This window comes from Anabrus simplex, chromosome 3 (genome assembly GCF_040414725.1).
Source record: "Anabrus simplex isolate iqAnaSimp1 chromosome 3, ASM4041472v1, whole genome shotgun sequence".
NCBI classification, from domain to species: domain Eukaryota; kingdom Metazoa; phylum Arthropoda; class Insecta; order Orthoptera; family Tettigoniidae; genus Anabrus; species Anabrus simplex.
Genome location: NC_090267.1, coordinates 264179293 through 264196997, shown reverse-complemented (window position 1 = coordinate 264196997; position 17705 = coordinate 264179293). Strand labels below are relative to the sequence as shown.

Genomic DNA, 17705 nt, shown 5'->3' with positions numbered 1-17705 from the left:
CTGGGGATGAGAATTACTCCCAGGTATTTCAATTTCTGAACATGGCAGAATTTTCCAAATTTAGTTTTATTTTTGTGTGTCATATCTGACTTTGTTTTACTCTACCACATGGCAGAGAAACTGTAACTCTACTGGGCAATCTATTGTTTGGTTTTAATTTTTGCAAATAAAAACCAACTATGTCACAACATAAATTTTGCAAGCTGGCATTTTAAGACATGAAGCAAATACCCTCTGGCCTTAAAAGATCTCTTGATCTTGGGATCTGGAGGTAGAAAACCTACTGCAGATCCAAAAGGGCAGTTTATATGTACAGGAATATACTGTGTAGAAGTCTCCGCATGTTACTTAAATGAGTGTGCTGAAAGTTACTCACACCCAGTACCCCATCTTATAAAATACATCCACAGTATCGTTTACCTGTCACAAGAGGTGACTAAACAGGGACCAGCAGAGGCTCTCAACTTGGAAAACTGGGTTTTACTGGTATTACTTCCTCGTACTTTAAGCCATTATCATTAAGGTGTCAAATCTTTATGGTTTGACACTGCAATTAGCCAGTTCGAATCCTGTTGGTGGAAAAAAAATTTCACCATCAGATTGCTGGCCAACAGGGTAGGAGGGGTGGAGTATTAAATTCTTAGTCTCTGGATTGAGTGCCAAAAGCCTAGGTTCAATACCAAACCTTCCTGCAATGTTCATTTGGAGTGAGGGAATTTGATGCTCCTGATGGTGATTTGTCCATTGGATGTGAACACTAAACCTTGAGCAGATCTCTTGGAATCATTTGACAGGAAAAGGCTGTAGGTGAGCCACTTCTTTTGATCTAAATTTTTCTTTGATCAATCTTCTTTAACAGTGACCCCCAATCACCTTTATCAGGGTTTCCACCACATAGATGCACTCTGTTCTGACCACTGTACAATAATAATTTAATTTGGCTTGAATGGAAATGGAATTGGACTTTCCTTAACAATCTGAAATGTATCTCTGTTCTCATCATTATTACTGTTAGTGCCTCATTTTCATTCCTATTGGGGATTACAATTACTGCCAAGTATTTACATTTCAGTACATAGCAGAATTTCCCAAATTTAGTTTCATTTTTGTTTGTAAGATCCTTTCTTTATACACTGGCTGACAAAAAATTGAAGCACGCAGAATAAATGGTCATATGTCAATGTAACTTCATACACGTACACTACATCAGCGGGTATGTAAATGATTAAGAGTAGTAATTCTCTGTGACAGGTAGAATTGCCACCAGAGTGCATTAGTGTTGTTTGTGTTTAGTGTTGTTCCCAGAACTGGCAAGGTATATAAAGAGCGTGAACAGCATAAGATGTTGAGTGATCACTCTGAAGGACATGGAGATGCCGTGTACTCGTGTGAGACAGCATTATCAGCACCTGAAAGAATTTTCAAGGGACCTCATTATGGGCCTCTATTTCACCAGCTGATTGAATCATGCAATATGCAAATTTGTGGGGCATTCGGATGTGACAATGGCCCAATGTTGGACTCATGGGAACATGAGGGTCAAGGTTCTGGTTGATCACATCCGAACACCACAAGGGAGGATTGCCGTATTGTGCACCAAGCACACCGTAACCCTTTCACATCTGTGCCTGCCATCTGAGAACACGTAATGGACTCCCTACAACATTCTGTGTCATCGCACACCATTGGTCGGAGACTAGCAGCAGCTCGACTAGGGAATTACCATCCCCTGCGTAGGCTGCCGCTAACATCACAACACAAACGGCTACATTTAAAGTAGTGCCATAAAAACTCGCTAAGAAGATTCTTTTCACTTCATACCCAACCCTGTATAGAAATGGGACTTGCTGGACATGCACGCGCGCGCGCGCGCACACACACACACACAATTATTTATTATCACTATGCAGTGAATTATAAATAGTCAAGTTCTACTGTAGAATCATGCAATGTATTCAACATTCAGTCTTGATATCACATTACAGTTAAAGCAACACACACATTTTACATAAAAATATATACAAAAACATACTTATGAAGTGGTTCATGGTCTTTGATTTGCAACATATAAAAAATCTTAAAGTCTATGGTACAATCCAACAAGCAGCAGTAAGCCTATATGCCAAGGCGAATGGACACCAGCTGAACTGCTCCTCCTCCGTCGCTCTAATTCAGTAATGGCAAATTCTTGCTCAAAGGCACGCTTCAATTGTACACTGTCATCAATGGACAGGTAAGCGTTGTTTTCTCGTGAGTAAGGACTCCAGTTCACTCCCTCCAGAGCATCTGATGAGCTGCCAGTAGGTGAACTGTGGAACAGAGAAAACATTTGACTCGAGAAATGCCACTGAGATTACATATCGCATATTATTCACAGATGATGTATTTTCATTCATTGCGAAGTTAATCTAGAAATACACTCTGGGCAAATTAATTGGAACATGTAGTCTTGCTCTGGAAGGTGAAAACTGTAGAAGAAAGAGAACACAAAAATTAAAGGCACAAATTTCTACTTCATCTCGAGGCCTTGCATCTCTTTCATGCCCAAGCCTATGTTGTATTTATTAGTGTATATCGTGACAGTTTTCTTAACATTCTCATCTGAAAACAGTTCTAAATACAGTAAAACCTCATTAAGACATTTCTACAGGGTACAACAAAAATGAACATGTTAAGCGAGAAAACATACTACTGACTATACGAATAAAAACTATCCAACAGGGATATGGAAACCCTAGATATGATTTTTTTCTGACATGAAGGCATTTTATGTTGTGTATCCGCAGGCATAATGGAAACTAAATCTAATCATTTCTCAAGATGACAGGAAAGTATTAAAAGGTGTGAAAAACACGAGAGAACAAATATGAAAACCTTTTCTGCTGGGGCTTATAAAATAGCAAATGCACTGAACTGTGTGAGAAACACCAAACAGCCAATATAAAAACATGTCCATGGGGGACAATAAAAAAATCCAAGTATTATTGCAGATCACACTCTTTCTAAAACAAATGTTGGTAGAAGCATTTTATTTCGGAGCAGAGGATTATAAAACATTATTTATTTAGCATATGGCTTCTACAGACAATATCAATAATGAAAATAAAAACCTACAACCTGTTTTCTAGTCAGTGACCAGGTCAGGGATGGAATGAATGAAGCCCCCATCTTGCGGAGAGGATGGGAATTGTGCTGACTGCCGAGGCCTGTTGCACTCCTCTGGGGCAAAACATCAGTAATATATATATTTACAGATGAGAAACAAAGTAATTTGTGCTTCACAATTGAATATCTGGTTCTACAATCCAGCATACAGCATCTGGAGATACCAGCAGGAAGTCATCTTCATCACCGTGATAGGCTCAAATGTTTCATTCCCTGACGATAAGATGAATAGTCTGGTGTGGAGCTCCGCAGTCACAGTCTGGACTAGGTAGCTTTTTCCACTTATAGAGAGTGGCTCTGCACCAGCCATGTCCTGTTCTCATTCTGTTCAGGGCAGTCCAGGTCTTGCGTGGTAGGTGGACGTCTGGGACCTGAGAAGAAGGTATGCAGGCGCACATCTGTTGCTGCTTCCCATCGACCTTTCCACTCATCAAGAGATTTAAAATCCGTAGCATCTATGTCAGCAGCATCATGCAGAGTTGGATGGTGTGATTTTAGTCTATTAAGATTCAAAAGTGGCAGATTACTACGCATGGGTAGACTAGGATTTCTGGAGATCTTGTGTAATTCCTTCATAAGGGCATTAGATTGGCATAGATCAGGTGGCATTATACCAGTTATCAGTGGAAGCCAATGAATTGGAGTAGGCCTAGATGTGATTGCACCAGATATGATGTGTATTGTGGTATTTAGCTGGGTGTCAACAAGCCTTGTATGATGACTGTTCAACCAAACAGGTGCACAGTACTCAGCACTTGAAATACATCAAACCCAAGGCTGAAGACCAGAAGGCAGTTGCTGAAGATCCCCAGGTAGTTCCACACAATTTATGGAGGATGTTGTTTCGAGACTTCAACTTTTGTGCTAAGTTCAGGAGGCGTTGTTCGAAGGATAGTGTATGGTCCAAGACGACACCAAGGTATTTTAGGTCACACTCTTAGACAGTGAATTGGAGGTTATAACCAAGTCGAATCGATCAAGTCAAAACTAGAAAGTATGAGTTCAACATTTGCGACCTCTGTGCTCTTAAAAATGGAGATGCCAGTCCACTTTCTGAGAGATTTTAATGTTGTCTTCATTAGAAAGGAATTTCACTTTTTCCGTATCTACACCTAGGCTACCACAAGACAAATATGCACCACACTAGTCAATTTCACACAGATATGTTCCTAATTCAGACATAGGCTACCATATCTTACGACAAATACTCACTACACTTCACTGTACCACTCAACACAAAACACATCATAGCATCCTAGGATGTTTCCTCAGGTCAGCTTCATATTATAATGTAACAAACTAAGTTCTACAGTACTGTATATAGTATTTTTCTACACAGTTTAAGCACAAATTTTCATACTATTTGTGAAAGAGTTCAAAACAGGTGGTGCACACAACCATATTGAACATTATGGACAAAAAATGTGATACTTTTTTAACAATTTTTATGTCAAAGAATGTTATTTTTAGTATTTAATAGTTTATATATCTAGATGAGGATGACCCAATTAATGGGTCAAAACTATTACTTTAAATATAAAATATAACTGAATTTTAAATCTTATATTGATCAGGTATGCCTTTGCTGGTGGGATGTAGTGTTTGCAGTGCACTATGTCTTCTGGTATGGGCTATATCAAATTTGTTACTTTCATTGCCCTGTTTCAGTCTCATCCTTGGCTTTGGCAATATGAAAGTGACTGAGGTACGAGTGATGCTAGTAATACCATTCCTTATGCAGCCAGTCCCTGTTATGAATGGTGTGAAAATATTGCTCATAGGGTCAGTTGATGCATGCATTTCAGTGGACTTGGCAGACTGATATGTAATAGCAGCTGCTGGCTCGGTGAGGAAAGTAATGGGAAACTACCTCACTCTTCATTTCGCTAGTACGCCTCTTCCATGACGCCTAGGCTATTTATGACAGCTGTTGGTGGAGCTGCAGAGGATCAAACCAGCCTTTGGGCTGAATACCCAACATACAAATTAATCAGGTGGAACATCCCCTCCTTTGAATTATGGATTGAAGTTTTGGTGAAATGTTTGACTTCAAGTTGATGTTAAAATGTATTGCTTATAGGCACTTGGCTGGAACACTTGAGAAAACGTATTCTCTCATTACTTAATATCAGATTCTCTAATGTCTTCACTTTTGGTCCCCTCAGCAGATGCCACTGCTCAAGCAGTCAACAAAATCAGATTTAAAAGGCTGCTAAAACTGCTGAAAATCTTGTTTTTCTTGTGGTGGGGATTGGCCATGCCTTTCAAATAGTGTATGCCCAGCTAGAGGTTATGAATGCACTCTTTGTAGGAAACACAACCGTTTCAAACAATATTTGTTTGTAGGAAATGCATCTGTTAGGGACAGTTCTGATTCTTCTGAAAGTGACATTAAGAGTGATTTCTGATACTCTGTCTTCTCTAGGAGCTACAAATGCTTTATTTGGTTGAAAGCTAAAATTCACCATAGGTATTGGTTGCATTATAATGTTGCATTATTTCATTCTTTGAGTGATATTAAAGAAAACCAAGAAGCTGCTCTTGCTTTACCAGTCTGATTGTGAACTTACGGTTCTTGGAACATTCTCTACCCTGGTAACCTACAAGTGCTGTCTGCTTGTAGCCTAAATTCCATATTCTGGAAGGATGTGGAAACCATTGCTTGGTTTCAAAACAAGAACTTGACCTGATAAATATTTTGTGCCCTATTTCTTCAAAAAATCACTATCCATCAGTTTTTGAAGGCTCCGGTAAAAATAAATTTGTGGTGGTCAAATTAAACTACACATCAACACAAGTGTTTCTCCAGTTGCTCAGATGCATGACAGAGTCCTTTTCCACCTCAGACTTCAACTGAAAGAGAAACTCGAACGTTTACAAGCCAGGAACATAATAGAGCCTGTCACTGGCCCGACACCATGGGTATCACCAGGTGTCCTTATGCCTAAACCTCACAATCCAGAATACACAAGACTGTGTGTGGATATGTGAGCTGCAAACTCTGCTGCTAACAGCTACCAACAGTAGATGATTTGGTTGCTTGTGTTAATGGGTCTGTTGTCTTCTCCCCTAGATCTCAAAGACAGGTTTCATCAGTGTTATTTGGAGGGGTCATCTCAAAACATCACAACACCTGTTCAGCAACGTGACCTCATTCTGTCGACTCCACTTCATACTTGACCTTGGTCTGAACTTTGTTGGCACTTTCGCAGGCAAGAAATATATGTTCATAGTTATCTTACCTCCATAGAGAGGGGCGCAGTATTGTGATAGACTTGTGAACAGTTTGCAACAATATAATAAGAGAGCTGGTATTACAGATGAGGATTCTGGGTGAGTTTCTTCATCTTCAGCTGCTGCAACCTTGAAGGTTCTTGGGAAATGATTCTCATAGTTTGGAGTACCTTATGTGCTCAAATCTGATAATGTACCACCATTCAATGGTTGTGAGTATGTCACATTTCTTCAGCACCTTGGTACAAAATCAAGACACATTACACATTACTGCCAGAGGCCAGAGGGACTTCAGAGCAGCTTTTTAGGCCTATCAAAAGAGACCATTCAGGCAGATGTTCTGTACAGGAAAAACAAGAAGAAGAACTCTATATTTATCTATTGAATTTTAGAACAGCCCTTCATGTTACCGCTGTTTTCACTCCTGTCAAGTTGCTATTCTGATATCCATTTGCTGTAGGATTTCTGCCTTGGGGTAGTGACACTGTACTAAGAGAAGACCCGGTAACTGTGGATGCTGGCACTTAAAAAAAAGAAGCATATTCCAGCCAACAAGTTTACATCTCCCTATGACTCCAACCTTACAAAATGATCTCAATGGAAACAAAGTTACCACAGAGAGGACAGACAGACACATCGCTTGAAATTAGTCTTTGTTCAAGAAGATTCCACTGGAAAGAGTTGGGATATCATTTGTTTCAGAACTTAAATTACCTCATCATGCTCTGAAACAGAGAGTGATTCATATTTTAGAGAAACCATGGTCAATATCAGCCAAGGAGATCTTCAAGAAAAGCAAGACATCCAGATAAGCTGGAAGACAATATCTCACCCCCCTTAGGGAGGGATGCAGTATTGTGATAGACTTGTGAACAGTTAGCAACCATGTGATACGAGAGCTGGTATTACAACACTGTGAAACAATCTTCCAATCTATCAAACTTCAACTCCTCGTATGGGTGCAATTGAAAAGGATGAAATGTAGAATATTTCTATAGGGGTGTGTGGAGTGTTGATCCCTGGGCCCCTAACTGGGTCTGACATTTTCCACTTACTTGTGCAAGGCACCAAGTCTAGGGAGTCATTCATTTCCACATCTTCTATGGCCCTTTCTTTTGCAGATACCTTCATTCTTCCAAGGGTCAAATATCTTTCTCTCTTCTGATTATAGTTAAGAGGATGGTTATTCATTTGTACTTCCATTAAAACAATAATCACTAGCACCATCTACCTTCCCAGTCCTTGTCCCTTATTTATCATAGTGTTACTGAAAATGCATCTGTCTTAGTGCAGTGTAGAACACCTAGCAAAAAATATATGTATTCTTATACTCACATGTTTCATTCATCCACTTGCAATTTGTTTTAACTAATAATTAGAACTGATTTCTTTCAAGAGTTTGTTTCTTGACACTTACCCATGAATAACAAAATTTGCACACATCCTTGTCATCTTTTTAACCATGTTGAAGTCTCTATCTGTGTAAGAGGGCAAGTCAAAGGGGAAGAGATACTTCTGATCTGCTGCATGGTTCACACCTGAAACATACAGAATATTTGTTACACAGGCTCATTTTACTCTACAGTCCAGTATTGGGTGCTCAACAAGAGAACATTCTAGTGAAATTAATTTTATGACAAAATATTAAACTTTAGTGACAATTCTATCTCTTTCACCCTCATGACTTGTGTATATGTTCTTAAGGATTGGAGTTGAACTTTTTCCAAAAAGGAATGTAACCCATTACTCTCTAGCTTTATTAGTAGCAGAGAAGTGACTAAACCTTTCATAATCTGTGCGAGTTGTATAGTGTCGCATCAGAAGTGAGACACAGATGTCTGAAGTCCCCTACATATACATACATATCTCACAGGGTATTCACATTCTTGGAAAGTCGTCGAAAATGGGGGGGAATTTGATCAGGGAAACAGACAAAACATCTGGAAAGTCAGGGAAATCCTCCCCAGTGATGGATTTGAGGGGAATTTATCATGTTCCAGTCTGCCACGGTAGCATTTTCTTCAGTTATTTTTCACAAGAAGGGCACAACAATTAATTATGCCATTTTTGTTGTGTCCTTGTCATTCTTTTTCCAACCATTTTAACCAATTCTTTACTGAGGGAGTTGGCCATGCAGTTAGGAGTGTGCAGCTGTGAGCTTGCATTCAGGAGATAGTGAGTTTGAACCCCACTGTCAACAGCCCTGAAGATCGTTTTCCATGGTTCCCCATTTTTACACCAGGCAAATGTTGGGGCTGTACCTTCATTAAGGCCATGGCTGCTTACTTTCCACTCCTAGCCCTTTCCTATCCCATCATCGCCATAATATGTATCTGTGTTGGTGCAATGTAAAGCCGATTGTAAAAAAAAATTTTTTAAAATAATATTTAAAAAAAAAAAAAACACAATTTTTCAGTTCTAGGATGCTTACTGAAGCTTATTACAGTGACTGACAAGCAGTGTATGTTAAATAAACTTTGGCTAGACATAAAGTGTTTCCAGAATTTAGTGGCTGGCTGGTTAATGACTGCAACTTCAGCGTATTGTACAACATGTCTTAAATCTGTCAAACTTAAATGGTTAGCATGCTGGCCTGTAGTCACAGGGGTCCCAGGTTCAATTCCTGGCAGGGTCGGGAATTTTAACCGTGATTGGTTAATTCCGCCGGCACGGGAACTTCATCATCATTTTATCCTCAACATGACGTGCAGGTCACCTACAGACGTCAAATCAAAAGACCTGCACCTGGCAAGCCAAAGTCCTCGGAACACATCCCGGCACTAAAAGTCAGAGGCTATTTCATTTTTTTATCTGTTAAACTTAGCAATATGGGTAAACAACAATTGTTTTTATCTACTACCAGTAGTGTGAAATAAATTATAGCTAAACGTTCCCACTCAAAAATTTCTTTCTTTAAAAAGAAACTCCATCTCTATTCGATTTGCAGCCAATGCTTAACACGTCATTCATAGCTACAGAAGAATTAGTAGTACCAGGAACAAATCAAACAAGTCTGAAGACTTGGTGGGAATGAAGATGTTATGCCTGCTGAAGCAATACAAGCTCTCCAGGTTGTCTTTGGGAAGATGTCTCTGAACTCTTGTGATGAAATCTACAAATCATTCAAAAATATATTCCCAGACAGTAAAATCTATCAAAGCTTTACTGTGGGTAAGACTAAGGTTTTGTATGTAATAAATAGTGGATTAGTCCCATATTTTACAAAATGATATAAAACAGTGCTCTGTCTATATTGTTTGTTTAAATGAATCATTAAACAAATTTTTCAATGAGGACAAATGGACTTACGGGTTTTAAGAAGTAAACCTTCAAAAAAGTTTTAACAAGATATTGGAATAGTATATTTTTAAGCAGAACACCTGCAGATCAGTTGTTAGATGGATTTAATCATGTATTCTCTTAATTTTTGCATACAGTAAATGGTGCCATGAAAACTAGAATCTCCAAAACCTACTGGGATTTTTTTTTTTCACTCTTTCACATCTACAGTCTTTTTAGAGATATACATGCTGAATACACAGAAATAACAACTAGTACCACTTTTCCTTACAAGTTCAATGCAATTAGATGGTTGGAAAATAGATGCTTTGTTGATCAGGCTCTTAAAAAATATGAAGTTGAGAAATTTGTGAAAGAATACCATGAAGAAGACAATGAAAACCTTCAATACATTAGAGAAGCTGTAAAGAACCTGCTACTTGAGGCAAAACTAAGTGCTTTCAGAAGTATTTTGTCAAATGTTGAACCTCTCCTCAGATGATTCCAAATTCAGAAGCCTACGGTCCATAAACATATTACATCACTTGAAAAACTTATGGAAAACCTATTGATGAAATTTGTGAAGTCTGAAAAGGTAGTTGAAAACAAATACTTCTCAAAAATTTATAAATTTAGAATTGCAAGATTAACCTGGTTTCAGCAGAAGTGGATATTGGTTAAACTGCCAAAAGCTTACTAAAACAACTTAAATGCTTAGAGAAGGGAAAAATTATTTTTTTAAATGAGTGTAAAGATCTCCTTATCACCATGCTAGAAAGAGTCCTTTAAAATCACATTTAGCATGAGGCCTTACTGCTTTAGACCCTAAAATGATATTGATGAAACCAAGTTCTGCAATAAAAAGGTTTGACATTGTTCTTGAAAACCTGCACAGCCATAAAGTGCTGAGAAGGCCAAACAACAGCTTTCTTTGCTAACTAATGCAGCTCAGGAAACTGCAAGAATCAACGAACAAGTAATTATTTCGTTTCTGGAATAATGGTTGACATACCAGTAGGATTAGAAGAATTTTTAGGGGAAGGTAATGAATAAAAAGATCTCTGGTCTGTAATGAAGATCTGTTTAATTTTGTCTCATGGTAATGCAATATTATTATTGAAACAGACTCTTTTGTCAATAAACATTTACTGGTTGAAAATCTTCTAGAGGAATCACTTGAGTTTCAAAGAATTATTTGTGAAAGCGTAAGACACCTTGGTGTTTTGAGGAATGTGACAATCAATAGAATATGTTGACCTCAGTCAGAGTTTCAAGAAGAAGGTATCACTCATATTTGGAAAAGAAGTGCAGTCAGAAGAGAGAGAGAGAAACGGGGTTGGTGGGAGCAAGCAGAGCAGAGGAAAGTTGAATAGTACTTGAAAGAGTTGGAGGGAAAAAGTCTAAAAGTGAAAAAGAAAAGGAGAATGTTGAAATTGAGAAAAAAGAAAATACTTCTAGAAAACATAAAGCAACGTAAAATGGAATTCTATTGTTACAATTAGAACTTGCATATTGTATTATCTGTTCCATGTCATATGAAACTAGTTTTCAATGCACACTACCATTAAAATAATTATTACATTTATTGTCACAATGCCAACAACATGTTTTTCAATAAATAAATAAATAAATAAATAAATAAATAAATAAATAAATAAATAAATAAATAAATAAATAAATAAATAAATAAATAAATAAATAAATAAACAGATAAATAATAACAAAAAGGAAGAGAAAACAAAGTGGGGAGAGAATTAGGCCTGCTATGGGGAAGGTGGAGGCTGGGTTTTCCTTTTTACTTCTTGTAAAATCTAATGTTCAGTGATTTAACATATTATGCATTTTTCAGTAGTCAGGAAAATATCTGAAAGCAGGTCAGGAAAACTTCAGTTCACACTCTGTTTCACTTGCCTTTGCCATCAGGATCATAGGTGAATGTAGCAAGGTATGTTGTTCCATTTCTCATGGCATTCAGCTCAGCCATTTTCAAAGCAGGGCCTTTGAAGTATGCTGCTCCATTGAACTGGAAGGAAACAAGTCAAAGGTTAAAAACATTTTAACTTTTTAGGCCTCTTCAATTGTGAAATTACCATCATTTCACCCCAGTGTAGCAATGGGCTCATCAGTTGGATTATTACATATTTCCAAGATGCTGGTGGCTAGTGCACTATTGAGACACCACAAACCACCTATATAGGACAGTGCGGTGATTGTGCATTAGGAGAAGCATGTGCCTCTAGTTGTATAAATGTCTACCTTTGGCCTATATATACAAATGATGATGTTGATGTTGTTGTTGTTGTTATTTCGCCTCTGTGGTGTAGTGGTTAGTGTGATGAGGCCCAGGTTTGATTCCTGGCTCTGCTACAAAATTTGAAAAGTGGTACAAGGGCTGGAACGGGGTCCACTCAGCCTAGGGAGGTCAACTGAGTAGAGCGGGTTTAAACATTCAGAAACATAATTGTAGAACAAATAGATCTGTTGAATATATTTTCTAAGAAGCCTTGAAATTTGGATTTTAGATTGTAAACAGAACATATCATTCACTATAAAATTGTTGACCTTGATTGTATTGTTTTTGTGCTGTATTTTAGTATAAGATTTTATAGTGTATTGCAATCTGAATATCAACATAATTCCCTTGTATCAGTATCCTTATAATGACAAGTCTTGCATGCACGTACCACACACGCACAAGCACCTTCATTGTGTTCTAGCATCATTTTTGTAACTACAACCCCCCTCCCCCCATCAGCCGATCCTGGCTGTGATACTTCTCCTACAGGCAAATGCCAGGATGATACCTAACTGAAGGCCATGGCTACTTCCTTCCCTCTTCCTTGCATATCCCTTTCGAACTTTCTATCCCCCCCACAAGGACCCTGTTCAGAATAGCAGGTGATGTACTGGTCCTCCTTCCCAGTTGTATCCCCTGATCCAAAGTCTCACATTCCAGGACACTGCCCTTGGAGTGGTAGATGAGGGGTCCCTCACTCAGTCAGAGGGAAAAACCAACCCTGGAGGATAAGAAAAAGAAGAATATTTATTACAGTATGTCCTTTAAGTAAAATATGCAAGATAATCATGCAATAAATCTACAATTTAATGACTTGATTTGACAACCAGTCCACAGCACTCGGGTCGCTTCATGTAAGCCCCTCAGCCCATTTTCAAGTAAATGAAAGACACCATTCTTTACAATGTGCATCATTGTCTGCTCTTCCACTCCACAGTCACATGCAGCAACTGTTAAGAAAACCTCATTTTTTCTGTGTGTAGTCACACCTCCCCTGTCCTGCCCTGTTATGAGTCTCAACTGATCACATCAGGTGAGATGAAATTCCTTGACTTTCCTTGTTGGGTCTTCAATCAGGTGGGTTCAAACATTCTTTCCTTTCAGTGATAATATTGAACCATGTTTCCTTTTTATTACATTATATGGAATGAAATATATCCACTGTGATTGGCATGATTATAAGTGCATACTTGGTGGATTCTGCGAAGTACTTTAGAGGGAAGAGAGCTTTTGTGGGACTCTGTGTTCTTTTACATTTGCACCTTGGATACTTTTCTTCTGATATCTGGAGGAGTTATAGTCGCTAAAACAGGCAAATACTGTATGGAAGTAGACCTGATGGAACCAGTGATAATTCTCGTAGAATCATTTAGAGCAATGTCAGTGCACAGCATATCTGCACCTGCTCAGGCTAGTTTGCAGAGAGGATTTACTCTCGAGGCAAGTTTCTTAACATGTTCACAGCCACCATTTTCTAAAATATCTTTCTCAGGAGCCGTTTTGGCAGTATCAGTCTATCCTAATAAATGGCACTAAATTTGATCAAAAACGTGTCCATCAAGTTATCTGATCTGTTTTTTGTGGTACTTCAGGCCATGTTTCGGATGAGAGTACCATCTGATGCTTTAAAGCGTCAAGCAATACTTTTCTTTTGTACTAATAATTTGCAAAACAATGCACAACTTGATGGATCAGAGAGCATATTATTGTAAATAAAAATCTGTTTGTCCCAAATTGTGACAAAATTATCACAAACACTGTTGTCTTAATTCAGTGCACTGTTGTCACTTTCAGAATTCTTCCACTCATCCTCCTCACTGCCTGACAATATATCAGATTCGCTCTCAGAAACCTCTAATATTTTAATTAAATCTTAATTAGTATAAAATTATATCTCATACTACTACTTCTCCATTTCAAAGCAATACTGATTGTCACCTAATTACTCAACAATGGAACCGCATGCGGCAAATTGTCCTAAAGGTAACCTTCCTGCAGTGCCGGCATAACCACAAGCATCAATCGCCAAGCCAGCACGTTTCTATGTAGCTTTAGAAACATAGGGATCTGGATGCTTTAAAGCGGCATCGGCATTGCTGCATATATCACCTTGATGCCTTAAAGCGTCAGTGGCAGTGAATGTGTTAAGAGAGCTTGGTGCAATGTTGTTTAAACAACAAAGATTGATCAAGAGTTACCCTAGATATTTTGGGGAGTAGTTATGAGGAACTTTGTTCCCATCAAGCATAACTTGCAGCTCCCAGTGTGCTTCCATGTTATGCAAATAAAATGCCATGACCTCAGTCTTGCATGGATTTGGTTGGAAGTTCCAATTTATGACAGTAGTCATTTAATATGGCAAGATTATTTGTCAGTACTTTCTCACAATGTATGAGATCATAGCTGTGACATATCAGTGTTAGGTCATTTGCATAGTGAATTTTCTTAATAATAATAATAATAATAATAATAATAATAATAATGCCATTTGCTTTACGTCCCACTAATTACTTTTATGGTTTTTGGAGACGCCGAGGTGCCAGAATTTTGTCCTGCAGGAGTTCTTTTACGTGCCAGTAAATCTACCGACACAAGGCTGATGTATTTGAGCACCTTCAAATACCACCGGACTGAGCCAGGATCAAACCTGTCAAGTTGGGGTCAGAAGGCCAGTGCCTCAACCATCTGAGCCACTCAGCCTGGCCTTGAATTTTCTTTGATTGGTATATGGCATGTTGTGGACGTAAAGATTGAACAAAATCAAGACTGATATGTGAGGTAGGCCATTATTTAGAGTTACCAACCTACTTACTTTTCCACTCAGGAAAACTGTAAAGCACCTATCAGAGAGCATATGGCTCAGTAAGAATGCTAGCTTTTGACATGGGATCATCAACGATTTTAAGCATCAGTCCATCTCTCCACACTGTGCTATAAACTGCCATAAGATCAATTAAAGCTGCAGCTGATTTAAGACCACTCTGAAATCCAGATTCTATCAGTATTTTCAGCGTTAACTCCTGATCACCATAGCTCCATTTTTGGTGAAGTCTTTTTGCTCACCCAGGACAGTTTGCTCAATGGTATCTTAGATGTAGTTCAGAACAACCCAAAGGGTTATAGAAATAGGCTACATGCTACTTCTTTGCCTAGCAGCAGCTCGCCCCGTAAGGTCATTGACAGCAACAGTGTACATATTGTTTGGTTCAGACCAGTGTTATGCCATTTGAATTTGAGGATAAATTTAGTTTAAACTGAAGAATTGGACGGTTAAGATGGCTGACATGGTTGGACATGATTAAGAGGAAGAATTTCCGAATTATATGAAAGTTCTTAGAAATAGAGCAGACTTAAGGAAAGGAAAAAATTTTCAAGAAAGCAGAAATATTTTAAGTTCAACATAGTGACTCACTTAATAGGTGTTATTTATTTATTGTAAAAAAAATATGTTTTTGAAGTAGTTTTTTAAATGACAAAGTGAATGTAAACTTAGACACAAAGAAACATTTAGTTCTTTTTAGATGTAAATAAGGACATAAATTCAAAGAGCAGAACAGATTTGAAATTTTAGCATATAGTTTACTAATTAAATAGATATCCATTTTATGATTTGAAAATTTCTATTTTAAAGTCTGTAATAAATTGACATAGAAAGTAAGTAAAGTTGAAACACAAAGAAATATTTCAAGAATTTCAAGATTTTATATATAACTGTTGTGTTGATAAGTATATCTGTTACAATGTACCAAGTCCATAGATTATTGATGTTTTGGCACCGCTGAGGAAGAGAGTAACTGGCTCTCAAAACATGTACGGGAATTAGGTATAATAAAATATGTAAAGTATTGACAAAGCAGGGAAGTGTTTTATAGAAAATTTAGCAATGTAGATGCGTTTGTGAAGATAAAACTTCATGCGAGGTCATTTTAATAATATGGCTCATTAGGATGGTTTACAAAGGAAATTGTATTTATGGAGGAACTGCCTATTCAGTAAAAGAATTTGCAAGATATAACAACACTGGTAACACAGATTTAAATGCATTATCTAATAAATTATTCCTGGCCTTCTTAATTATTTTGGGTCAGTACTGCATGCAGAGTTAACCCCTGTGGGTGGGAGAGAGAGAATGTGTCCACAGTACCCCCTGCCTGTCGTAAGAGGTGACTAAAACAAATCCCCAAGGGCTTTCAACTACGCAGCATGTGTTGGCGACCACGGGGCTCTTAGTCGAGTGCTGGCATTGCTTACACTGACCTGGGGTAGGCTCTTGCTTTCATCTGTTCTGTCTGACTTCCCTTGGTCAACTCTAGCTAGCCCTTTACAACCCTGAAGGTATGAGGCTCGTGAGGCCTTGAGTGTCTTTCATTTTCACAACCTTTCTCTTGCCGATACAATCATCCTTCAAAGGATCGAACCTCTTCCTATTTCTCTTCTAATTATGTAGTGTTAAAAGAGCATAGTTGCACAGTTGTAATTCCTCTTTAAAAAAATATTCACCTCCACCACTGTATGTATTCTTGGCTTAGTTTTATGAGAGGGTATCCTTCCCAATGTCAGCCTTTTGTGAAGGGATGTATTAACTTTTGTATGTCCCTTGGGTGGTTGGTAGTGTAATGTGTTGTTTGTATACAGTGCTGTTGTGTGACAGTTTGAAAAGTGTTACCACACTCATCCTTGAGAGTATATTGTAGCTCGCACCACAATTGACTGAAGGAAATTCTGGCTGATAGTTGCATGGATATGATGTCAATTATTTCCAAATACAATCGGAGGTAACAATGTTTTCTTCATTCCTATAAAGTAGTGAGTCAAAATTACCCAATTTGCAACGATAAACAATGGGACAATGATGGGACACAACTGCGATTTGGTCAAATAACTTAAGCTGCGAGGGGCAGACATTGCCTGTAACTTACAAAAACAGGATTGCGGGGGTGTGTAGTAAATTAAAAGAAGCTTGCAGATGGATCGCTGAAAGGCATAACAGTCTAGAATGAAGATGTATGTATGTATGTATGTATGTATGTATGTATGTATGTATGTATGTATGTATGTACAGTAAAATACTAGTATAACAAAATTTTGGGGACCTCTGAAATTAATTTGTTATACTGAAATTTTGTTATACTGAAATAAGTCAATTCTTAAGAACTCGCCTAGTATTATATCCGTTAGTTATTGTTGTTTTTAGGGGCAGAACTACGAATTCATCTGCCCTGTTATATCAGCTGCAAGATCTATAAAACTTCAAAATACCATTATAATAAGAGTTACAGTACCGACAGATATTTTCAGAAAATCTATTTTTACATTGTACCAGGAAGTCTACACACTGTTCCAGAACATCATTTTTTGAAAAAGTCTGTGATTTTCTTCTGAACAGATCCAGACACAAAAGCTCGTTCCAAATAGTCCCCAACCACTGCACATGAATTTAAAACAGATTCTGGCACATCACTTCGTGACACGAGAAAATCCTGAAGGCTACGTGCCATGTTCGTTGCCTGTTGAAGAGTCAAGCTCTGTCGATCACAATCATTTTCGGGGTTGTCTTCCTCTTCCTCCTCATCGCATGGATCTCTATCATTCATAATATCCTCCACAATCTCCTCATTTGTGATTTCTTTGTGGACTATTACATCACTATCTGCATTGATGTAGTCGGTAAGACTTACCGTAGATGGCACATCCAACGTTGTACACAAACGCTTCCAATTCTCCTCGGTTT

At 38.1% G+C, this 17705-nt stretch overlaps 1 protein-coding gene across 1 annotated transcript in view; it reads right to left on the bottom strand.

Moving 5' to 3' along the window:
- Window positions 1–1929: 1929 nt before the first annotated feature.
- Window positions 1930–17705, bottom strand: part of LOC136866224 (esterase E4) — a 113956-nt gene continuing 98180 nt past the window's right edge. The window contains exons 10-12 of the mRNA XM_067143008.2: window positions 11590–11701; window positions 7817–7937; window positions 1930–2309 (exon numbers count right to left, since the gene is read on the bottom strand). Coding sequence (XP_066999109.2) covers window positions 2078–2309; window positions 7817–7937; window positions 11590–11701 — 465 coding nt within the window. The 3' untranslated portion in view covers window positions 1930–2077. The remainder of the gene's footprint in view (window positions 2310–7816; window positions 7938–11589; window positions 11702–17705) is intronic.